Raw genomic sequence first — 25,920 nt, forward strand, 5'->3', positions numbered from 1 at the left:
TCCACGTCCACTCCCTACAACACCCTCTATATCCCAACAACCATCCATCAACAGCCCAGTTATAGATGGGAAAGGGATTTCGTCTCATAAACCCATTCTGAGTGTCAGTGGTCCTTGGAGCATTATGTTGAGAAGGCTTCTGTATCTAGGCTTTGAATTGTGATTGATTAGTAATGTCTGTTACAGGTGGAGGTTTTGAGAGTGGTAGCACATGTGTCATGTATCTGCCATTTCTGACTTTCAATGGATTCTGGAATCCTACCTCCTCCAAGAAGTAGCCTTCTACCTCCCAAAGGATCTCAGAAGACATCCTACCTTGGGATTAGCTTTCAGGAACCAACCCCCTTCCCTGGGCCAGCCTCTTTGGGTCTGCCTGTCCTGTCCCGCCTCTGCCCAGACTCTAGCTCTAGCACCTGGCTCTGTGGCTGGGACGCTTACCATATTTGACCTGGGCGATGTCCCCAACCACAATCTCGGCCACAGGGATCTGGACCACCTGGCCAGCCCGAACCACGGTGAACTTCTGCTCCTGCTCAATGCGGCTCTGCAGGCCCCGGAACTGCTTCTCTTTGCTCCAGTCATTGAAGGCCGTGACCAGGACCACACAGATGACAGAGAGGAGGATGGCCGCCCCCTCGATCCAGCCCGCCTCCGCCTCCCCTTCATCCTCTGCCCCTCCCTGGGCCGTCGCACATCCTGCAGAGGGCAGAAGGAAGCAGGCAGGGTGGGGTCAGCCAGGCAGGAGGGGCCTCACGGGCCTGGATTTAAATCCCAGCTCCCCAAGTAAAAAACGTTGATAATTAGATGAACACGATCCAATTTATCCAATGTGTCTGGGTGGTGAGCCCTTCGGTTTCCTGTGTTGGTTCTAGGGGTGGGATCTTGGACAAATGATTCCATCTCTTTGAACCTCAGTTTTCAGATCTGTAAAAAGGGACGGATATTCTTTATCTGGGGGACCTATTGTGAGGGCTGAACTTCAGTGAGGTAAGGTCCATGGTGGCTCCAGCACAGACCCAGCAGGTCTGATTCATGAAGAAAGAGAAAAAGTGAGGATGTAACAGGACGAAGGCAGTCAGTATTGATCAGGGTCTGGAGCGCAGTTTGGCTGATGTGCTTTCTTTCCATTCTTCCAGCAACTGTGAGGCAGGTCTGCAGACAGCAGGCTGGAGGGCAGGAACCACGGTGCCGGGCCCGACCTCCAACGAGCTGGTTCTAATTCTGCCACTGCCCCTGCGTGATTCTGGGTAACTCACTGTCCTCTCTGTGCTGCAGTGTCCTCCTCTGCAAAACTGGAGTCACGGAGACCTCCTTCCAGGTTCCAGGAGAGGAAGGTGAAAGCCCCACCTAGAGCTTAGCACACAGCCCTTTCGCATCTCTGGTTGGATTTGATGTCATCCTCTAGGCTGTAGGCTGCTCACCTGTCCTACAGTGACCGTGCATCCCATACACTCTTGCACTGTTGAACATCCCAGTCTGGTTCCCCAAACTGCTTGAGGCCTGCCAGGCCCACCATGTGAACCGAAGAAGAAAAAAGCAGGCCTATCTGATACAAAAGCCTCAGGCCCTGCCCATGCAGTACTAGGTCCTAGGGTCTTTCCAAGCCCCTCCATGCACCCTGCCTCCTGTGTCCCCCAAAGCACCCAGAGAGGGAGAGTTACCTCCATTTACAGATGAGGAAACTAAGGCTCAGAGAGGTGAGGGAACAGCCAAGGTAGGTGTGACAGCCAGGACTAGCCCAGCCCCTTTTCCCCACCAGGAGGTGGTGAACTGCCCTTTCTATGGAAAATGACCCGAGTAGCATCAGACTATCCATCCCCGGAAAACTCAGAGAGCTTCCCTTTCGTGGTGGCAGGGCAGGGGACTGGACCATTCACAAGTGACTTGTGCCAAGCATTCACTTTAGTTCTCAAGCTGACCAAGAGAAGTGGTTCAGAGAGGGCTGGCAACTCACCTGGGGTCATACAACAGATCTGGAGTTTGAATCCAGGCCTGGAATCTGGGTCTGGTCTGCCTACTGTCCCTGAGCCCAGTGGCCTCCTCTGCCATGTGCTGGCCTCACGTTGCCAAAGACCCTTGGCTAACTGTCTGGAAGTCCACTTCAGCCCCAAGGAAGAGAGAACAGTTTTGAGAGATCCCAGCAGGAGCTTCTGGGAAGCCAGAGGGTCAGAAGCAACATGACCAGAAGGCCAAGTGGTACCAGGGAATGTTTTCCAGCCCCTGGAGGGGTGGAGGTCAAGGCTAGCTGGTGGGCCTAAGCTTGGGATGGTACAGAATCATGTGGCCCAGCAGTATGTATCACTAGAAAATTCCACAGCTTTCACCAAACGAGTCACACTCTGCAGACTAGTAAACAACCGTATCACTGCACAAGGTCCTCGATGTCACTCTTTTTTTCTTTTGAAATTTCAGACTTTTGCAATAATCTTAAACTGCTTAACTGGACCAGCCTTTAGTGCTGATGATAATCATAATCATGCTAAAGTAACTGCCATTGGGCCAGCCTTGAGCTTGAATCCCAGCTTTGATTCAGTCACTGCTGGGTGCCTATGACCGGGCTACTTAACCACTGTGCCTCAGTTTTCTCATTTGTAAAATGGGGGTGGTGACAGACACTCCCTCGAAGGTGGCTGAGAGGACAGAGGGAGAGCCTTTACGTAAAGCACTCACCCTCCTGAGCACATAGCCAACAAAGAGTGAAAGCTGCTGTTTTTGTCATCCGGTGTGCAGAGTGCCTAAATGCATTCAAGTTCACAGCCAGCCTTGGATGGAGCCTGGGGCCCCAAGCTATGGAGGCGTCCAGCTGGCGTTCAGCTGCGATGACCGGGGGAGGCAAACAAGGGCACCCCTCCACCATCATGAATGACACCAGAAGCCCCAAAGCCTGGGAAACACAGGTGAACCTTTCTAAACAGAAACCCAATCCATGGAAATGTGCTCTTTTGGGCTTCAGGGGAGTGACTTGAGATACAGAGCCCCAGTTCTTTGCTTTATGGGACTTTTATTACTCTCTGCCTCTGCTACGTGCTTTGTAAATGGGAAGACTACTCTTTCCCTGTTGTGTATTTCATTGGTTCCCCCCCCCCCCCCCCCCCCCCCCCATTTACAGATGACAGCAGTCACTGCAGCATTTAGGACACTCAGAGATAACCAAGGACCATGGAAAGCCTTTGGGGTCTGGAATTGTAAAGACTGACTTTGAATCCTGGCTCTGCTGTGTGACCTTGGGTAAGTGACTTGGTCTGTCTGAGTCTCAGTTTGGACAGCTGTAATGTGGGATGACTTTGTGACCCCAGGGCCTAGTAAGGGCCTGGCATCTGTTGGGTACAAGATAAATGGTCTCCTTTTCATGAGCTACTCTCCCTGGACTGGCTTCTGGAAGCCAAGGGGGTGGTAGCTGAGCAGGGTTCACACTCTGTTCCCTTGACTCCCAACCCTGCCTGTTGCCTTTGCTGGTTCCATACCAAGGAGCCCTTTGGGTCCTTGAGGGCACTCTGCTGGCCAAAGCCCATTTGTTTTTCCTTCCTTCCGAGAACTGTCTGATGGTCACTCTGTGCCTTGGGTGGGCCAGAGTGGGGCTGTGGATTGCTGGGTTAGGCCTTCAGCTACCAGGAACTGCTGGACCCTGGGAACAACTCCTGCTGCCCCAGATGCAATCAGGGAAAAGAGATGGGGAAATGGAAAGAAGGGGGGCACTGGGCAGACCCTGCTGAGGTCTCCTCTGGGGCCCCTTGGGCTGGGGCAGGAATAGGTTCTGAGCAGCCCGCAGCTGCTCTCCCTGGACCTGAGGCTTTGTAAGGTTCGGCTTTTGTCTGTGTGACCTCAGGGAACTTCTTGGCCTCTCTGGGCCTACTCTTCTTGTCCATCAGTAAAATGGGAAAATGACTTGCTAGAAGGTTACCAGGGCCCGGCATCAAATATGGGCCCTCGAAACTAGAAGAGACACAAACGTTTTCTAAACACCTACTATGTGCCTGTCACTCTGCTGGCACTCTGACACTAGGGGAGCTGTCAGGAACAGGGAGTTGGGAACACTGGTGTGCCAATCCCAGCTCTGTCATGAACATGCTGTGTGACCTCCCCCAAGTATCTGGAGGACTCTGAGCCAAGGAAGCAAACAGGAAAGTGCGGTGGGTGCCGCAAGGCTCTACGGTTTGTAAACCCATCACCAGCATCATTCTGGACACGACTGATGAAGCTTGAGTCTGACTTGGCAGGGCGGTGGGCCTGGCAACATGAAAGGTCCAGAACTCAGAGCTCAGGCCAGAGCCTGGGCATTGGGGAGAACGTATAGCCACAGAGTGCAGGAACTTCACTCTCTGGTGCTGGGATATGTGCAGTGGCTGCCCTCATCCACCCAGGTCTGGCCTGAGCTAGTGTCTCAGCTAGAGGTAGGGAGGGGCAGTGGAAAGAACTAGAAGACCTGGATTGAAAGTCGAGCCTTACTGCCTAACAAGCTGTGTGACCTTGGGTAGGTTCTTCCCCTCTCTGGGCCTTGGTTTCCATGTCTCTAGAAGGGAAGGGCAGCCCTCTGTTTGGAGGGCTGTGTGTGGGAAGGCTCCTCCTGGCATGCACTTGGAGTTAATCCGTGCTCTCACGGGACCCCCCTCTACCATCTGCCCTCTGACTTCTCTATCTTGCACTAAACTGGGTCACAGGAAGCCATTTACCTGGGGGGCATTGACTCAGTCCTGTCCCTTCCTGAGGAAATGCAGCTGAGTGATAGAGCGTGGGCTCGGAAGCCAGAACGTCTGGGTCTGAGTCATGCTTCTGCTGCTTCCTAGAGTGTGACCTAGAGAGTCATTTACTATCTCAGGGCCTTGGCTCCCGGATGATAACAGCACCTACCCACAGGGTTCTTGTGAAGATCAAATGAACTTCTACTGTAAATGCTCCCAACTAGTGCCGGCTACACAAATAGTTAGAAGAATGATCATTATTATTATGGTTGTGTGTTGCACCTTTAGCTGAGTTCAAGGCTTATTCAATCCAGTAGCCATGTGTAGCCTTCTACATTTTCTGTGAAACTCCTGCAAAGATTGTTGCCCGATATGCATCTCTTATAAGGCCCTATGTGAAAGTTCATCCCAGAATTCACTGTCAGGGGACACGCTACCAACCAAAGAAACTGTTTTCCTGCCTTGTTGATAGCCTGAGCTAAGAAAGTCATCCTAATTCCCTTTCTGCCTTGGCATCCAGGAAGCTTAAAGTCAAATTTAAATCTCAGTCATGGCAGGAAATATGGTTGGTTTATTTGCTTCCATTCCTTTCCTGTCTTTTCTGTTCAACTTCATCTTGTGAGATGTGCCCTTCTTGTGTCTTTAAACCCTTTCTGGGAAGAGTCACACAGGATAAAAAGCAACTTAGTAATATTATGCATAAAATTGAGGTAGTTGGCCTAAGAGACTCGGTCATTAGACTTGGGCAACTAATAGACTTGGGCAACTCTGGCTTTGGATGGGGTGAGGGGACAGGTGTTCAAGGAATTTCAGAGACCACCTCCTCATCTGGGAAATGAGGCCCATAATGGTTATTTCTTATAAGCTATTCACTTTTTATTTCCTTGCTTGAAGCAATGAACATAGTAGGATTATCTGTGGATGTAGCACATTCACTAGGAAAATGTCGAATCATAAATAATAACAAGTGTTTATAACATCCTACTAATGAAAAATCAGATTGTAAAAATCTAACAAAACAATATATCTTACGTGATCCCATAGTATGTGTCTGTCTATCTATCTATCTATCTATCTATCTGTAATGTGACATAGGTTTGAAAGACTGTGTCATCATAAAGGAAAGAGTCATTGAGTTGATAAAGCACTAGCTGTTAGCAGGTGCTCACTTTCTGGAATGAAAAGATGAGGGAAAGTTGAAGTTCTCCATTAGGAGTCCTAAGTTCTGACTTTGACAAGAGTAGGTCTGCTCCACAACCCTCCCTGGATGAGTGGGTGGTGCTTCCTCCGTCAATGGAGCAGTGTCCCCAGTCAGAACTCAGGGACAGATTTTGGGAGGCCCTCTCAAGATCAGGACTCCTCACGTGGGAAAACATGTTCGGCGCCAGCCTCACAAGTGTGTGGGTGATAGTGAACCAACTCTGGGATAGGAATGTGAAAGAGGAGGAATAGCGTGGATACTGAGTCTCTCGCACGCATGAAGGATGAGACCTACGAGGGAAACTGGGAGGAGGAAGCCTGGGGCCGTCACACCCATGGTGGTAGCAGGTCCAGCACCCACTCGGTGACCTCGAGTGAGTTAATGCCCATCTCTGTTCCTTGTTTTCCTCATCTTTAAAATGCACCTAATCATGGCCCTTACCTCATGGGGATTTAGGAAGATGACATCCGAGCTCAGAACTCGGCACACTGTAAGTGCTCAATAAATGCTCACTGTAGTTCCTTCCACTGTTGGTGCAATCCTTGCATCTTGCACATGGAAAAACTGGGGACCGGGGGCTGTGGGTGGGGCCCTGTCCCCTGGGCCTCAATTTCCTCACCTGGAGGAGCCGTGGCTGAGTCCCGGGTACCCGCAGGTGCACGTTTGGTGCAGGGTGGGGCGCTGGGGTCTTACCTTCATTGTTCTCTCCAGGCGGGTGGTAAAAGGACAGCCCCAGGGAGATGATGGCCGCGATTTCCAGGATGATCAGTGTCACATCTTGCAGTGCCTCCCACACCAGCTGCAGGAAGGTTTTTGGCTTCTTTGGAGGTATAAAGTTTTGCCCAAAAATCTGCTTTCTCTTTTCCAGATCTGGAGCGGTGCCCGGCAAACCTGTGGACAGAGTGCAGGAAGGTTGGCCTGGGAGAGACACTCAGCTTCCCAGGAATCGTCCTGAATGGGGCTGGCCCCATGGGGAAGCACAGAGCGGGGGGTGGGGGTGGGGTGGTGGAAACAAAGCAGAAAACTTGCAGGCACCAGCCAGGCACCCAGCACTCGCGCCAGGCCCAGAGTGGGCTCCTGTGAAATGCCAGAGACACCATGAAGTGGGGTGAAGAGTGGTCCCCCACAAAATGATATCTCCGCATCCTAATCCATGGAAACTATGAAGGTGACCTTATTTGGAAATAAGGAAAACGATCTCTGCTGATATAGTTAAGGATCTTGGCCTAAACCCAGTGTTAAGTGTCCTCATACGTGATGGAGGGAGAAGACACAGACCCAGAGGGCACAGGCCATGCGAAGATGGAGGCAGAGATGGCAGGATGCAGCCACTAGCCAAGGAACGCCAGAGCCACGAAGACACCCAAAGAAGCAAGGATGGGAATGTCCCCTAGAGCCTTTGGAGTCCGCATGGCCCTGCCGACACCTGATTTCCAGACTTCCGGTCTCCAGAACTGTGAGAGAATAAATTGCTCTTGCCCAAAGCCACCCAGTCTGTAGCCATTTGTTATGGGGGCGACAGAAAGCACATACACACCACCAGGCCCACCCCCCACCACACCTGTGTGCCTGCTTTGCATTTCCTCCCAATCTCTTCATCGAGCACACACTTGGAGACCCCTGCCTTGGGTGTGAATCCCAGCCTGTGCCTCCAGCTCTGAGCCTCAGTGTCCTCCTCTGTGACGGGGATGACAACTGTACGTAGCCCATGAGTGGTTGTGAGCATCTCAGGACAGAATTCGTTAGGTCAGTGTTTGTTGAGCACCTACTATGTGTCCAGCACTGTTCCAGACACTGGGACAGAGCAGTGAGAGACACAAACAGAGCACCCTGCCGGAAGTGCTGACTTCCCAGGGGACACACAAGACGTGGTCAAGCGGTGCCTGGGGTGTGGCATACACTCAGTGGAGGCTAGTGGCCTGTCTCATGGACCATGGGGGTGAAGTGCAGTCCTCATCATGCAGGGCCGGGACATAGCGGCCCGCTTCCAACCCACTGTTTCTTCACTTCCAGACAATTTTCCCTGCCTCACCAATCCGATCCTTACTCCCTGCTCAGCAATCTTTGGAGGCTCTGCACTACCTCCAGAATAAAGTCCATGCTTCTCAGCTTGGCTCTCTGGCCTCTTGATCGGACCCCCAAGCCATGCTTGCGGCCACATTTTCACTACCTGGCCCCCTCCCAACCAAATCAGGCCAGTCCTCTGCTGGCGTGGCTTGTGTGTACCTCCTGCCACATGTTTGATCGGGTGTGCCTTCCACGTCCCTCCTCCCTGCTCCGTTTGCTTGTCTGCAAGTCCCCTCCCAAATTCATTCGCTCCAAGGTGTGGACAAGAATTGTCCAATTCTACCCATAGTAACATTTGAAATCATTCCACTTGGGCTTCATTCCTTGAAATAAAAACTCCAATTCCTTTAGATTCCCTGGGACAGGGAAGCCATCATCAGTTCTGGACACCATGGTGTGAATGAGTTTCAGGCTTTTTCCTGGGAGTGGGATTTGGTAAAGGGAAGAAAGGAGAACTGGGGATAGTGGTGGGGCCTCGGAGGGAAAGGCCTATGACCAGTCAATACTGGCCTGTTATGGCAGTTTGCTGGGCTTTGACCAGTCAGTTCCTTTTTCTGAGCCTCAGTCTTGATAATAGGGGAGTTCAGTAGGATGGGTGGGTCCTAAGGATCCCACAGGTTCCAAGGTTCCTGAAGTGGTCCTGCTGGGGTCTATTCATAACTCTTCATAGGTTTGGTATAAATAAGGGCTTCACTAAGAAGAAGCTTAGCAAAATTGGGGCCAGTCTATCTCCTAGGCCTGTCCTGATTGATTCACAGAGAGTGAGTCTTTGAATCTTCTGAGGGTCTGTGATTCAAACGTTCTGGAGTGTGACCAGTTGAAAATGTGGGTATTCCCCAGTTCTGGGAGTCTGGTCATAGCTCAGGGGTTCTTTCATCTGGGGATTCATGGGACTGGCTTTGAGATCTTGGGTCCTGGGACAGAGCACAGGGCAGGGGGTTGCAAATCTGCAGAGCCATGGGGCTGAGCAGCTTTTGTGAATGAGTGAAGTAGGTGGGTGGGGGGCAACAGGGAGTAGTGGGGACTGGGGCAACATGAAGAATCTCAGTCATTTTAAAGGGGGAAATTATGTCTTAGCTCTTGTGGGAGAATGTGGAACCAATGAGGTAGATCTGTCAGTCTTCCAAGGGAAGCTGGACACCTGAAATTTGACATAAAATCTTCCCATTAAAAATAGCCCAGGATGAAATACGATGTATCTGTGAGCTAGATTCAGCCCTGGGGTTGCTGGTGTGAAACCCCCAAGGCTATGGACTGGGGAGAGGGGAGGAGCAGGGAGGCGCCAGAGTAGAACAGCCTCCCTGTCTCTTCCTCATCTTTCCCGGGCTTCCGCCCCTCCCCAGCACTACACCCTGCCCTGCTCTGCTCCCTGCAGGTTCTGAGGTCTCCTCTGTTTTTTAGAAATAACAGCTCACAGAATAAAAATATTTGTGTGTTCTGTAGGGCCAGTCCCATTTAGAAATCTCTAGGCAGTTTCCACACAACAAACACCCTAGTATATAAACCCAAGATGGGAACCTTGGGTGTTGAGGTGCTCACATAGGGTGACTGAGATGACAGATGGTGGCCATGACATCTTGCTCACCCTCTTCCTCTTAGGGGAAGAAGGTGGGCTGAGCTGGAGATGGGGATACCCAGCCCCAGGAACTCAGATGGGCTTGAACTCAGATGTTATAGGTTCAGATGCCAGGTCTGAGTGACTTTCGGCAAGAGGCGTCGCCTCTCAGTGTCTCAGTTTCCTCATCTGTAAAACGTGAGTAACTGCAGGGCCTACTTCACAGGGTTGGGCGGGCCTTTGGCAGGATGTCTCGCGTAAGGTGCCCGGTGCTGTGCCTGGCACTGGGTGAGGGTATTGGTTAGTGTCGCTCAGTTTTAGGTGGTGTGTGTGATAATTATGGCCTGCCGGAGGAGGAAGACTTTGGACAGGTGGCATTTCAGTAAGATGGGGAGGATATCAGTAAGATGGTCAATGTGAGGACAGGAACAGCAGAAGGGCTATATGACTGCAGACAAGCCACTTATCCTCTCGGGGCCTCAGTTTCCCCATAGGTGACATGAAGGATTGGCCTGACGGAAGGATAGGGGCTGGTGGCTCTGATACCTTGTATCCAAAGACAGTGGTTTTGAGGACATACAGGTGGGACCTCCCACTGTCTAATCCACCTATCATGTTTTCCCCAGGAGTGGAATCTCATAGTTTCCCTGCCTTCTGGCTGAAAATGAACATGCCTATTTTGGGGAGCAGAAACAACAGAAGGTGATGTGAGAGATGAATGGTGCTGGAGATTCAATTTAGATTAAAGAGCATCTCACCATTTAGCATATTAAAAATTAACATTCTGTGTCAAGTATCGCTGGACAAAGTCAACAAGGCCTTGAAAATTCAGAAACACAGTGCCTGGGCATTGATGTCAGAAGCTGTGTGGGGTTGTGGGTTTCTAATGTGAATTTCTTTTTTTGCACAAGAGGCAGAGGACAGAGTGAGGAGTCAGGTTTGTGGATGAACTTGGGCCATTTATCTCATCCCTAGGGGACTCAGTGTCCTCATCAATAAAATGGGAGCAAAGTAACTCGTAGACTGTGGTGAGCCATGCAGAGAAGAATGTGTGCAAAATTGTACGGGCGTAGCAATTGTGCCTTCACAGTAAAAAGCCTCCATCACTTGTACAAATTCTTCTATTGGAATCGGAATTTGTGTGTTCTATTAATCACGTAATAGGAGAAAGCCAAGCACAGAGCATGGGAAGCTTGGGTTGTACAGCAATTATTTGCTGCAATGGCTGTTTGCTATCATTGGATATTAGAATAACCTTTGCGCCAAGCTTCATTTCTATCCCGCTGTCCTGGACACAACTGGATTTGTTCCCAGCCTCTAAGCCCGTGCCCCTGCTAATCCTCATTCCTCTATGTGGATTGCCTTTCTCTCTCCTTAGCTCTTTCAGGCCCAGCCCTGAGTCCCGCAAATGGCAGCCTCAGGCCATGAGAGAGGTCTTGTTTGGTCAGCTGCACACTTGCACAGTGTTAAAAAAGTGATAGGGGCGCCTGGGTGACTCAGTCGATTGAGCATCTGACTCTTGGTTTCCACTCAGGTCATGATCTCATGATTTGTGGGACTGAGCCCCGCATTGGGCTCCAGGCTGACAGTGTGGAGCCTGCTTGGGACTTTCTCTCTTTCTCTCTCTCTGCCCCTCCCCTGCTTGCACGCGTGTGCTCTCTCTCTCTCTCTCTCAAAAATAAATAAAATAAAATAAATGATAATTTGTTGCCAGCATTAAAAACTCAGGTACTTCCACATAAAAATCTGGATGTCTAGCTCAGCAAGGATGTGTGCGTGGACCTCAGGGAGCTGGAACCTGTGGATGAGAGCTCTCTGACCCAAACATTGGCCTCATCTTGGCTGGCGGACATGTTTCCTGTTAAGGAAAGCTCAGGGGGACAGTGAGAACGAGCTTAAGTTCTTCCAGGAGCAGAGGAAGTCTTTGCATCGCCTGGACCTAGCGCAGAGCTGGGGACCAGGAAGAGTGAGTGCAGGAAGGGATCCTGGTTTCCTTAGAGGGAAGGACTTTGTCACCGGTGGGCTGAAGTGGATGGATGTCTAGGGAGGAAGGAAAGGGAAACTCACCCAGAGGCTGGACAACCCGCCATGGTGTCCTGTCACTAGATGCCAGGCCCCCAGCGACTCAGGAGTCTTTTCTCTAAAGAGGCCTGAATTCCCCCCCGGCCCCTCTGAAGGTATAGAAAGTAGTTAGGATCCTATTAGATGGCGTGTATCCAATCTTCCACTTGCTTATTTAATTAATCGACAAATATTTATTGAGCACCTACTATAAGCCAAACATTGCTTTACATGTTGGGGACTCTGGTGCCAGGAAGGGTTTCCTGGAGGAAGTGTAATTGGGTGAGCTCAGAAGAAAGAGTGGGGGCTAATCAGGTGAAAGGGTCTGGGTAGGGTAAGAGGGTTGGCGAAGGCAGAAGAAACCCCAAAGGGCTTGGGAAAGGCCAATGTGGCTGAAGCATCTCCCGTTTGCCCCTCAGGAGAGGGGGCAGATGGTCTCCAAGGGAGAGGACACATCTTTTTGGTGCCACACGGGGTCCTCATTGAGCAGGCCTTGGAGTGCCGGGGCGGGGCTATCTAATGGATATCGGAACTCATCTTGTTGCCCTCTTTCCCTTGCCTGCCTGTTAGCTCAGCACTGAATTTACAGTTCACTTCTTAGAGCTGCATGGAGGACTCAGTGGTACCTGTTGTGCCTGTAAATCATCATCTTACTTCTCCTTTCTTCCCTTTGTCTGAATTTCCTCACGAAAGTCATTAAAAATCTTTCTGTATGAGACAAACTTTTACAAGCTGCTCTGCTTGTAGGACATGCATAATCAAGTAGGAAAAAAGGGAGTGTTGAGGTAGGCACAGGTGCAGGGATTCAGAGGTCAGAAGGAAGGGGCAAGATGAAGGAATGGGGGCATGTCACATATGACTTACTTTTGGCCCTGGTAATTGGGGGCTGGGCTCTGCTTTTCCTGTGTGGGGGACACTGACGTGAAACTCCTCATGCCAACCAGCTGGGCTCTGTGAAAAGTAGGGGGCTTTGGCCATTGGGAGGGGCTCAGGGTGAGAGTTGGCAAGCCATCTGGATGACCTCTGGCCTCTTCTTCCCTGCTCTGAGACCCCCACAAGGCTGAGCATCCTTGTTCCCCGCAGAGGGATGCCAGAGAACTTTTTCAACCCCAGGAAGGTAGCCATAATGAATGCTGCCACTGAATTTGGCTGATATTTGGGGGGGCATTGCCTGGCTGAGTGAACCTGCCTGCTGTCTGAGCAAATGATTTCAAGGAGAAAGTAACTCTCCATCTGCTGCTCAGCGTTAGTGCAAAAACAAACTGCCCCCCCCAGATGCCAGTGCTTGGCATATATTGGCCCTCATAAATCATAGATGCAGTTGTTACTACTAACTACCACACTATCAGCATTACCATCACTCTTGGCCTGGAATGTGCCTCCTGGATGTTTCTGTCAGCATGGCTGCTGTCTGAGACTGTCTGAGACCCACCACTGCAGCCACGCCACACCACTACCTAGGTCCTGAGACTTGGTTTGGATGCCTCTTCACTTGCTGTGTGACCCTGAGTAGGTTACTTACCCTCTCTGGGGGCCCTCAGGTTGTTTCACTTGAGGATGAAACAGAACCAGGCTCTGACAGTGCTTTGTGAACTGTGACATTCTTCCTCCTCTATTGGGGTCACCCCATTATGCAGGAATGTACACTGAGGCACAGAGTCCTTCTGCTGGGATGGCGACTGAGTCAGGCCCCTTGCCACAGAGTCCAGGGGTCACACGTGCCCTCCTCCAGCCTGATCTAGTTAGGGGTGGGCTGCGTCTGCCCAGAACAAATGCCCCACAGCGATCTTAACCTGATTAAGCTGACATAAGTCACTGGCTCACACAGGCCTGATCTGTCAGCTGTGGGGTGCTTAGTAAATTTCAGATGAAATAAATTGTGAATGCTTCCCCAGGAAGGCCAAAGGGGGCTTCATGGCTCTTGCGTGCATTTAAAAAAAGGGAAGACAGTGCAAACTGGGAAATGTACCCAGAAGGCAGGTGTGTGACTTAGTATGTGAGAGAGGCTGTCTGTGCAGGTATGCGTGCACTCGAGGGTGTGGCTGTGTCCGTGTGCACATGAGTGGCCTGGAGCTTCACGTAGGAGGGGGCGTCCACATGCTCCCACCCTGTCAGAGGCCAGGGAGAGTGGGCCGCTTACAAAGACATCACTGCTGAGATGTTTGGGACTTCACAATGCTCAAGACAAAATGGTGAAACGGTAGGAAAGACCGGAGTTTGAGCTTTGCCCAAGGCTACTTCTGAGCTCCGTGACCTTGGGCAGGTGACCTCCCCGGTCTGGGCCTTGGTTTCCTGGTGTGTAACTTGGGGATGAGGACAGCACTCGTCTCACAGAGTCACTGTGGGGAGGGAACACACTGGATGTGTTAGGTTGGACAGGGGCCTGGCTCGGGGTAAAGGCTTCATAAGCAGTAGGCTTGCTACTGTTGCTGCTGTTATTTGAGCCACCCCCAAGCCACTAGCTCCAAACTTGGTTGTATGTTGGCATCACTAAGGGGCTCTGAAAAATATTAATGTCTGAGCCTCAAACCTAGAGATTCTGATTGAAATGGACTGGGGTGTGGCCTGGGCCTTCGATGTGCTGGGTGAAGGACTTACTGGTTCCCAGACCCGCAGCTAGAAACACGTTAGAAATGCAAATTCTGACGCCAGCCCAGACCTACTGACTTGACCGCTTGGGAGTGGGGTCCAGGCATGTGTGTGGTAACAGCCTTCCTGCGGGGACAGGCTGAAGAAGGGGCAGAGGGTGGAGAGGACGTAGCTAACGTGCTAGGTGCTTTGGGAATGGCACTGCCCTCGAGCCTCACCGACCACCCTGGTTTCTGCCGAGGTTCTGAGCGGGCAGTGGCTTGAGCGGCTTACACAGCAGGTGGGGGACAGAGCCTGGACCAGCCTTGTCGATCTTTCCCTTCCTTCAGCAGCAGGTGCCTGTTCCCCCACAGCTGGTCTCTCTCCCTGAAGGCTGCACACGCATGTCAAGCTCACAACCTGCCTTGAGGTGGCAGAGGAGGGAATGAGTGTTGTGCTTTGAGAAGCTGACAGACCCAGAGTTGAAGCCAAGGGGGTCATGGAGGCCACAGTCAGACCTTCTGTCTCCTGCTGGTGGCTGAAGGAGCCTAGAGAAAAACTAGGAACAAGGTGAGGAGAGAAAGGAGACCAGAAGAGGAGATCAGGCAGCTGAAGGTCGAGCTGACAGAGGTCCTGCCCTGCTCTACAATCTTCCATGGCTCCCCATTCACAACTGTGACCAACTCCTGTGCTGGTGGGCTCTCTGAGGTTGTCCCAAAGGACTTCTCCCACCTCACTCTCGGTCTTGCTATGTTTATCCCTCTCTGCTGCCAAGCTCTGAAACATGTCTGGCATTTGCTGGTGTTTGTCTGCTGTGTCTATGTTCATTTGGCTCCTGACCCAGAAGGCCCACCCCTCCCCCCTGTTGAGCTAGTCAGTCTTCTGAGACCCAGATGAAAATTCACTACCACCTTCTGAAAGCCTTCCTTGATTTACCCAGCAAGAGCAATCCATTCTTCTTTCCTTCCCTGAAACCATTTGTCACCCGGGACATTCACTAACACACTTACTTGGACATCCCTCCTGTGCTGGTTTTGGCCCTGGGGTCAAAGGCCGACAGACCCTTCTTCGCTGCCACTATCTTCTAGATTCCGATTCCAGCACACCCTAGAGGAGGCTGTTCGTGCCTGGGAGAGTTGGCCCTTAGGAAACTTCCTTCCCTCTCCTGCTTCTCTGGCGACCCGACATGGGGATGTGAATGCTGGGGCCGCCCCGAGGCCCCTGCACACACGAGCGACAGCCTGTGCCACCCATAAGAGCCGCTTAACACACCTGGGCTCAACCCCTCTGCAGAAAAACAGCCCGTGCCACGGGCATCCCTACGGTCTGCACCTGCATGTGTCTGGCCAGTCGCCGTAAGTAGAGAGGAGATTTGATGGCTTTATTCCAGTGTGCACAGCGGGCAGGTGCCTGGAGTTCACGATCACATCATGGTGTTAGTGATTCCCAACGGATGGGTGCAGGAGGAGGGCTGTGTCTCTGAAATATCATGGCCCCAGGTGGGTCGTCCATGGATCCAGGGTCTCTAATATTACGGGTGGCAATGTGGAGGCAGGAGCTCACACACAAAGCTGACAGCTGGTGTGAACGCGCACGGCCGCAGCACTGGCCGCTTTCTCCGTAGCACGTGGATGCGACGTCCATTGGCTCATGTGCATACACGTGGACATGGCATGGAAGGGCACCAGGGCTTGTGGGCACCCCAGACGCTGTGTCCCTCTAAGCCACCTTGACCCACATGCGGACACGAACTTCTCCACTGATTTAAATCCACCAGTTGCCTTTTCCCCGTGTCAGGCCAAGTTTCCACCCTTACTCTACGGTAGGAATCCTTACACCTGTAACACCTCTCCACGCATGGTTCCAGAATCTCCACCTGGGCAGGGCAGGGGTATGGGGGAGTGTGGGAGTGGGTGGTGGCGATCTGGTTGGGAGGCGGGTGGCCAGGGGCTCATCTTGAAGCTGTGAAGATAGCAATTACCAAGCATGAGGGGTCCAGGGGAGCTGGGGCCTTGAATAGGCTTGCCAGATGAAATACAGGAACCCAGTTAAATCTGAATTTCAGATAAACAGCAAATAACTTTTTTTTAGGAAAAGTTATATCTCATACAATATTTGGGACATACGACTAATAAAAGCATGAATTATTTTTTGTTTACCTGAAATTCAAATTGAACCGGAAGGCCTGTATTTTTCTTTGCTAAATCTGGTAACCTTACCCCTGAGGCTCCCCCAGTCCCCTCTCCTGGCTTCTCCACTGTTGGAGCAGAACAAGTCCTGTGGCCACCAGTCCTGCCCTCCCATCTGAGGATGAGGGAAACGAAGACCCAGAGCCGGGAAAGTGACCCAGCCCAGACACAGGGTGATTCAGCTGTGGCACTGCGGCTGGGCTCCTGATTCCCGGTGGAGGCCCTTTTCACCAAGGGAGGGGACGCTAGTCTCGCTCAAATGAACAGTGAGCTTTATTGCACATCCCCAAACGATGGCCATTTCATATTCTCTCTGTGTGTCAATCTCATTTAAGGGATGTGATTCAGACTGTCCCGAGGTGACCTCTGAGAAGCTTTTATCTCATTCCCTTGGAAAAATGGAGGCCAGAAAAGCCATTTATCTCTTCTGTGACAGGGTCTTGGTGGCTGAACGTAGACACGGGAGAGCTCATGAGAGGAGCTTCTCTATCCCCCCAGGAGAGGGCGCTCTGCACAGCTGCTGCCTGCAGCCTCCCTGGTGGGGACGTACCAAGGCGCAGAGTGCCGGTCTTGACCACTTACTGAGGCCTTGAGCAAATGGCATCCCCTCTGTGAGCCTCAGTTTCCTCATCTGCAAATTGGAGCTGAGGGGCAATCTTGCTCTGTCCGCTGGGGTTAAGATGAAAGGAGGAGAGATGTGGGAAGTGCCTGGCTGATGCCCAGAACCCGGCCAAGATAGCCCTTTCTTGCCTCTGAACTCAAATGCCACCCCCACATGACATCGCCAGAGGGGCAGAGTATATATGCCTTCTCACTGACCCCTTTGGGGAGGCAGGGGGCTCCTCACACCCCCATCCCTCCACTACACTGGGACCGCAGACAGAGGGGGCCAAATGTGCACGTATGTGCAGTTATATGATCATCCCTCTATCCACGTGCCTTGCATTTAATTCTCCTGGCCATTCTATGAGTTCTACGCATTAGATGGATGGACAAACCAAGGCTCAGAGATGTCAAGTAACTTGCCCAGCGACACAGAGCTAAAGCTGGGATTTGAATCTGGATCTTTAAGGGTCCATAGCTCTACCCTTTCCACACTGTGCCAGGCTTCAGGACCTGGCACTGAAATCAAAGCCAAGAACTTTACCATTCTCCTGCTGCTCTTGAGACAGCCTTTTGCTATCAACAGAGACTTGGCAATGGACAAGGGGTAGCTTCCAGGATGCCAAGCACCTGAAGGAAAATGGGAGAACTTAGTCACCAGGCTGGGCGTTGCCAAATATTTGTGTTGTCAGTGAGGTCTGGATTCTTCCATTAACGTAAATAAAAGTCTCATATTTTGAAAGGGAAAAAAAATCTGCAAGCCCTTCAAAAGCTACAAAATTTATAGAAAAACGCCTTTCTGTCTTTGGAAGGCGAGCGGGCTGAATACACTGTGGTACATAGTGTACCATAAAATAGTACTATGCAACAGTTAAAAGAAATGAGATGCGGGGACGCCTGGATGGCTCAGTTGGTTAAATGTCCGACTTCGGCTCAGGTCATGATCTCGAGGTCTGTGAGTTCGAGCTCCGTGTCGGGCTCTGTGCTGACAGCTTGGAGCCCAGAGCCTGCTTTGGATTCTGTGTCTCCTACTCTCTCTGCTCCTCCCCCACTCATGCTCTCTCTCTCTCTCTCTCTCTCTCTCTCTCTTTCTCTCTCTCTCTCTCAATAATAAATAAACGTTAAAAAACATTTAAAAGAAATGAGATGCATGTCTATGTACTCCCAGAGAAGGCTCTCCAAGACAAACTGGGGAGTGGAAAAAAAGCAAGTTACAGAGGAACATGTAGTTTGATTCCATATATGTAAAACAGACAACTCAACAGAACAACAGCTTCTATTTCCTGTGGGTACGTATATATGAAAATGTGTAGCAAACGGGCCTATAAAGATCTGCTCCAAACTCATGGAGGTGGGACCTCTGTGGAGGAGGAGAAGGTGCTCGGATTGACTGTACAATCATAGTGGTCAAGGGGACCCTATTTTTGACTGAAATATTTTTAAGCAGGAGAAGGTGCTCATGTTTTATTTGAATAATTCAAATTTAATTTAAAGAGGCAACGAATATGTACTACAAGAAAATATAGGTTTGTATCCATATAACCTTTGGAGAGAGTGGGCTTGGGGACAAATACTCTGGGATTAAAACCTTGGCTTCATGACTTACTACTTGGGTGTTGCTGAGTGAGTCGCTTCGCCTCGTCTGTTGCAGGGGCTGTGGTGTCTGGCCCAGAGCCTGGTTGTGCAGATTAAAATGGGGGGGCAGGTGCGACATGCCAGACACATAGGAGGTGCTCCGTGTACAATGGCCATCATCGCTTCTTTCCTCCGAGTCCTGTCCTCGTCTCCCATCAGGGTCCCCTCTTGCCCCCAACCCTATTACACCACCCAGAAAACCTCCCCCACCCAAAGAAACGGTTGTCTCAGATCTGCCCACTCTCCTCTACTGCCTGCACGTTGGCCCAGGCCACCATCACTGCTCACCCTGGGGGGGCTTTGGTAGCCACCTCGCTGGTCTCTCTGTTCCCACTCTAATATTCTTCGCCCAACAGCCAGAGGGATATTTCAAAAGTATGGAATATATGGTGTTAGCGTCAGGCCCTTGCTTAAAATCCCCCAGTGGCTTCCACTCCCTGTACAGTCGTGGCCTTCACTTTCTTTTAAGTTTTTTTTTTTTTAACGTTTATTTATTTTTGAGACAGAGAAAGACAGAGCATGAATGGGGGAGGGTCAGAGAGAGGGAGACACAAAATCTGAAACAGGCTCCAGGCTCTGAGCTGTCAGCACAGAGCCCGACGCGGGGCTTGAACTCACGGACCACGAGATCATGACCTGAGCTGAAGTTGGCTGCTTAACCAACTGAGCCACCCAGGCGCCCCAAGTGGTGGCCTTCACTTTCTTCTGCAAACTCACTGCCCCCTCTGACCACTGTGCTCCGGTGACTCTAGCCTCTTTTCTGCGGTTTGAACACAAATGCTTTTCTGCCTCAGGGCCTTTGCACCTGGTGTTCCCTCCCTTTCCTGGAATGCTCTTTCCCCCTTTGCACCTAACTCAGCACTTCCTTTGGCTGAACCTGTCCCTCTCCCTGCCCCCAGAGAGAATGTTCTCTTTTGAATGGTCTCAGAGCTCTCCAGAAATCCCTTTTATTTTTATCATGATTTTAATAATTAGTAATGTAACTCGTTTTTCTTAATGTTTGACTCCCTGTTGACTCTAAGATCCATGCAGGCAGTGAGTACATCTGTCTTGGTCTGATACACACTAGATAGACAGACATTCAATTCAATAAACATGGGGCCTCTCCTAGACAATTGCATGGGGAGAAAGGAGGTAAGGAGGGGACAGTGTGTTAACTCCAAGGCAATGCCTGCTCTGGGACATTTTCATGCTGAGATCTGAGGGGCAGGGGAGAGACTTGGGGTCTCCTCAAGTCACTCCCAATATGGCCAAGGCCACACTGCAATGACCTCAGCGGCCTCCTCCGTCCTTGTTGCTGATGGGAGGGATGGAGAAGCCCACAGCCAGCCCCTGCAAAGGGACTTGCTGGGGAAACACCCAGGCCAAGCCTCACGCTGGGGCATCCCTCACACTTCCCACATAGGGGCCTGAAGTGGCTGCTGGGGAAAAAATGTCAGTGAGATCTAGTATCAGACATATGCCAAGGCAGGTAGAGGCCTTCATTTCTGTGACAGCAGCTTCTCTCTGTTGCTAAAAAAAAAAAACAAAAAAAAAAAACAGCTTCTTTGAGGACTAGGAGGCAACTCCTAGAAATAGATGCTCCCTCAGGATGAAAGAATTCGGGGGTGGGGGAACAGAGATGGAGAGGGGAGGAGAAAGATGGTGGTGTGACAGCTATGAAGCAAATCAGAAAACCCACGAGGACCCCAGAAAGCTGAGGGTACCTCTGTGAAAGCTGTAACCGGCCGCTAGCATATCTTATACTGGCATTCTTCTCTTCCCTGTTGTACCCCCCTCCCTCCCCCTCCCCCTCTTGCGATCACTCCCAAATATACCACCTGCACCCCAGCCTCAACTTGCGCTCTGCTTTGGGGGGAGCCCTGAAGAAGGAGACAGGTTGGTATGAGACTTGTGTGAGCAAGGGTGCAACACAGCCCTGGGGGCCGGCTTCCCGGGTCGACCTTCCTCCAATCACTGGCTGTGACCTCCCTGGACCCTTCCGCCCAGGGGCTTGGATCAGCTCTGTATGGGCCCTGGCTGCTCACAAATTCCCAGGTCCTCCTGCACACTTCTCTTGTAACCGTATCACTCATTCACGAAGCTATTAACCTTTAATGAGGGACCTTTTTAGGCTGCTGGGTCAGCCCTGTGGCTGCTCACCTCGTGGATGGAGCTGCCCAGGGATGAGGGTGCACTGTGTGCGTGGCACACACAGAGAGGGTCCCACCCAGGGTGTGGGGCGCCCTGCCAATGATGTCACTCTGGTGGCGAGCTTCTTTTCCCCTCGCTCTGCCTTCCGTGTGCCCGCTCGCTCTCTGCCTGGCCGTTCACCAGCCTGGCTGCCCTTCTGGCTCTCATCCTTCTGGGGTGGCTCTCAGCACCTTTTTCGGGAAGCCCCCCCACCCCCAGCAGCCCCAATCCGACCTGATGGCCCCATGCTGCTGCCTCCTATCTCCACAGAGGTTATCAAATGGCATTTCAACTGACCCTTCTGATTACTTCATTTCGAGCTCCTCAAAGGCAAGTCCTGTGTTGTGTCATTTTGTGTCCTTGGCTGTGGCTGGACACAGGAGACGCCACGTGCTTGTGGAGGGAGGGAGGGCTGTTGGCTGTGCTCAGTCACCACGTGGATACGAACCCCTTTGGTCCAATCATTCACCCTCACGATCACCACTGACAACACTTCACGGTTCCCCCGTGCCACGTTCTGTGCTCACAGCTCTGCCACGTATAAGTCCATTTGATCCTCGAAGTGACTCCTTGTTGGGGGGTACGGTTAACAACTCCTTTTACACACAACTAGTACGGGCAGGGCTGGACTTGAACCCAGGGAAGCTGGCTTGCGTTCTCTTCTGAACTGCTGTAGTGTTTGGCCTCATGCATTCGATCAATCGTGACAGTGCTCCTCCCTGGTACCAGTACCCCCACCAAACAGTGGTCATACACAGCTGAGCAGAAATGGTAGGTGGACACCCACCTGGAGGCCTGACTGGGTACTGCTGATACCAAATATGCCATCTCAGAATCTTTAGAGAGCAAGTGGGACGTGCATTTCATCTTGATCCTCTGGGCTTTGAACTGTGTGGTTACAGCATCCAACGATTACCCGTGATTCCAGCTGTACCCCCTTTAAGGCTGTGTGACCTGAGGTGAGTCACTCACCTTCTCTGGACCTCTTGGGTTATAAAATGGGAGAACCCTGGAGACTCTAGAGGCCGATGAGAAGATTATGTGAGGCCATGCATGGCACAGAGCGCTTGGCATAGAGTGGGCACTTAATAAATATTCCCTCAAGTCACCAGTTGGACTTCAGTTTCAACTACATAAGGCCAATAGCCTCGTCCTTTATGGAGGAGGAACCCGAGCCATTGGTGGCATAGCCGGGACCAGAACCCAAGTCTTGAGACACCGAGGCCCCCTGCTCTCGCCACTCCATGACTCTGGCGGGTGTGTACGTGTCCCTTCTGGGAACGGTAAGCATTCACAACCCGTGTCTATCTTGATAGTTAACTGCACGCTGGTGGATGTTCTTTTGTAACTTAGATGTTTTGTGGATTTCTCCAATAATTTGACCAAGGCCACCTCCATTGCTGCCCATGTGACAGAGAAGGCTCAGCGCCTCTTTCATTTCATGTACTAATACCTCCCATCCGTCCGGCAGGAAGCTGGCTACTCCCCTCCCTACCTAGAAACCTGTCACATTCTCTACTTAGAAGGCCGTTGTTTTGGGACACAGTGTGGTCCCTTCAGCAAACTGTTTCTGAAGTTTTACTAACTCTAAGCATTAGACAGGATGCATGTGTCTGGCTTCAGGAATCCGGTTCCTGTGATGCCTAAGGACCCACGGGTCTCTGGTCAACCCCTCAGTGACATTTCTGTTGGGAGGCAAGTCCACTCTCTTCTGGGAGAGAAGAGACAGTTACTCTGCCAACCAGCCATGTCCCTGTTCTTGCCAGGTTGAAGGCAGGGACACTGAAATGCCAGCTGTGATGCTTACGTGGTGACTGGAAGGAGACTGAGAACATTTCTCTCTCTTTCTCTAGTTGTAAAACTGACAGTTTGTAGAGGAAGAAAGGTTGTCGAGCCTGGCCACTGGTGAAGCCACAGACAGCTCTAAGGCCAGCTCTTGCCCCAGTGTGCCAGACTGTGAACTGCATGAGGAGGCTGGTTGAGACTGGCTTGATACCTGGCACAGAGTTCCAGCACACAGTAGGTGCTCAATAAACAAGTGTGGCAGAATGAATGGCTGGAGGCTACAGATCTCACAGTATAAGAAAAACATCCTCCTTAAAGTCTTCAGCAAACAATGAAACTAAAATCAGTTGAGAACAGTTAGGCTTATCAGGAAAGTTAGTGATATTCTGAATGTGCCCTCAGAATATTATTCATAAAAATAAATACTTTTTCACTAAATTGGAATGAATGAATATTAAGAGCTGGGTGCTTTTGCTTAAAAAGAGTTCTCTTTATTTATTTATTTTTTGAAAGTTTATTTATTATTTATTTATTTTAAGAGACAGACCGAGAGAGGGAGAGAATCCCAAGCAGCCTCCTCTGCACTGCCAGTGAGGAGCCCGACATGGGGCTTGAACTCACAAACCATGAGATCATGACCTGAGCTGAAGCCTGACACTCAACTGACGAGCCACCCAGGTGACCCCAAAAGAGTTCTTAAAAAAAAAAACAAAACTTTTAGAGCACCTGCGTGGCTCAGTCCGTTAAGCGTCTGACTTTGGCTCAGGTCATGATCTCACAGTTTGTGAGCTCAAGCCCCACGTTGAGCTCGGTGCTGACAGCTTGGAGACTGAAGCCTGCTTTGGATTTTGTGTCTCTTTTTCTCTGCCCCTCCCCTGTTCTACTCTGTCTCTCAAAAATAAATAAACATGAAAAAAAAAACCTCTTAAGGAGTTTAAGTGTTTAAACTCTTTAAAATCTTTCTTTAAAAAAGAGTTTAAAGACACACAGGGAAAATTTCATGGTTCTGACCTTTATCTCAAGTGGTTTACACCCTGACTTTAACTTCCAAGGCTCACTGCTCCCACCTCTGCCCCTTCATTGCCTCCCTCCCTCTTTTATTCTGGCTGTCAGAGAGCGGCCCATTCTGAAGGCTCCCCTGGTTGCTTCTCATGCAGGGGCAACAAATAAATTTCCTTTTGCAAGTCGACTGTTATTGATTAGTAGGGTCTACTTGGAGTTGTGCTTGAGGAGTCTGAGCATTGGGATTGATGGGTGATGGATCTGCCACAGATGTGGGTTCAGAAAGTGGAGAATTAGTTGTGTTTCAGGTATTTGCTATGTTTCTCATCTTGTCTGCTCTCTTTTGATCCTTGGGCCAGGATTTTTATGGGACCCACAAGGTAGTCCCTGGTTGTTTCGTCCATGTTTCCAAGTCAGCAAGTCTAAGACCAATCTTATTGTTTCCTTCAAATCTATTCCTCTTTCTGGTCATATTGACAGCCTCTTTGGCATTTCTAGATTTGGCCTTTCTTCTTCAGTCTTGAGATCATCATCTGAATCTGGGCTTCCAGAATCTCTCGCCTGGCTACTGCTGCAATGGCACCTTAGGGAGTCTCTGTCCTTCCAGCCCCATTGCCTCTGACCCACAACATATGCTGCTCTGATCTCCCATAAGTGCCCACTCTCCACACTGGAACTTGCAATGGATCTAAATGCTCAATAAACAGTATCTAATATCTCTTGTTTGAGAGTTAAGACCAATCGCATTCGTTCGTTTGTTCATTCGTTTGTTCATTCGTTAATTAATTAATTAATTCATTCATTCCCCTTTCCTTTCCTCTTTGTTCATGTATTTGTTAAATAGACATTTTGTGATTACCGTCATGGAAAATGTCAGACATGTGTTGTCTCCTAAGGACACAAAGATAAACTACGCATGATCTCTGCTTTGAGGAGCTCACAGTCTGGGGTGGAAACAGACACCTAAAAAATTAACTCCAATCCAAGGTAATAAAATGACACTTGAAATGCCTCTCTTTCAACCTCTGGTTCCTTTTCCAGACCATTTCTTTCATCTCTCCTTTGGGATCTGACTCAAAGCCATTCTTCCTAGGGTTCTTCTTCTCTTCTTCTCTTCTTCTCTCAGCACCTGCCACACTCTGGGGCACAGAATGATGGCCTGTCTGGGTCTACCTGCTTCTACTCCCTTTCCACCAACCGATGCCTTTGCGTCATTTCTGTATAAGGCAAATTGTCCAGCACGCAGTAGGGCCCCACTAACAGTTGGAATTGAATCACTTCCAGTTTTTGACTAAATCTCTCATGTGTTCTATTTCTCCTCTTCAACCCCAATCTGACCTCTCAGATGGGCCATCCGTCCATTTGCTTTGATGCTGGGCTTGGGGCCAGACTGCATGGACCTGCCACTTATAGGTTGGGTATGTTAACCCCTAGATACCTCAGTTTTCCTATCTTTAAAATGGGGATTATGATAGAACTTTCCTCATATATGTTGATGGGTTTAGGACAGGGTTTGGGACCTGGTAAAATTGCTGGCCACTACTATGGTCACAAAGGTCTTTCCCTACATTTTGGAAAAAGGCCCTTCTCTTTATTTATCCTTTTGGGCTGAACCCATTCAGTGTTTGGAATTGTCACCCTCTCCTGCTTGTGTCTACCTTGTATTTTGTCTGCTGATTGTGAGTCCCTGGGGTCCTGTCCAGGGGGGGTTGAGCCTTGGAGGGCTGTGGAAAGGGGAGGGTGGGTGGCCCAGTCACTTCTGCCCAGGCAGAATCATGGCCCCCACTGCTCACAGGTCACGCCTGATTGCCTAGCAACAGGAACATACATCTTGGCAACAGCTTGCAATTTTATGGGGAAACAAAATGTTCCTGATTAACCCTCAAATCACATTCCAGTGAGTTCTGTTCAGCCTGAGGCTGAGCAACATAACCAAAATGAACAGAACAGAGCACCAAGGCATGTGGTGGGGAGGGCCCTGTGCCCTGGGGCTGGGGCTCCGGCCATGGGCTGGGTAGGACAACACAGAGGCCCTTACCTAGATCTGGGTTCAAAAAGTGTCCTCGTCACCTCCTCATCAGGTGAGCCTCTCCTCACCTGCCAGAGTGAGGATTTAGTCCCTGCCTTCAGGGCCCCAGTGAGAATAACACGAGAGCCATGCCACTCCCTCTTCTCAGCCCTGGTGGCTGCCTCACTTGAGAAGAAATCTCACACACCTCCCACAGCTCACAGGCAAACTCTGCTCACTCCCCTGGCTTCACCTCTTGCCAAATGTCCCCTCAGGTCCCACCTCCAGCCTTTGCCCCTGCCACTTCCCCCCCCCCCCAACCCCCCACCCCCAGGCCTCCTACATGCAGCCTCCCTTTCATTTTCCAAGTGTTCTCTGCCTCCTGCTCCCAGGAT

At 50.7% G+C, this 25,920-nt stretch overlaps 1 protein-coding gene across 1 annotated transcript in view; it reads right to left on the minus strand.

Moving 5' to 3' along the window:
• ATP2B2 (ATPase plasma membrane Ca2+ transporting 2) overlaps positions 1-25,920 on the minus strand; it is a 119,590-nt gene that overhangs the window by 72,821 nt on the left and 20,849 nt on the right. Inside the window, 2 exon segments of the mRNA XM_049641006.1 lie at positions 439-696; positions 6,574-6,771. Of these exon segments, the coding sequence (XP_049496963.1) occupies positions 439-696; positions 6,574-6,771 (456 nt within the window).

The sequence above is a fragment of the Panthera uncia genome, chromosome A2 (assembly GCF_023721935.1).
Source record: "Panthera uncia isolate 11264 chromosome A2, Puncia_PCG_1.0, whole genome shotgun sequence".
Taxonomy (NCBI): domain Eukaryota; kingdom Metazoa; phylum Chordata; class Mammalia; order Carnivora; family Felidae; genus Panthera; species Panthera uncia.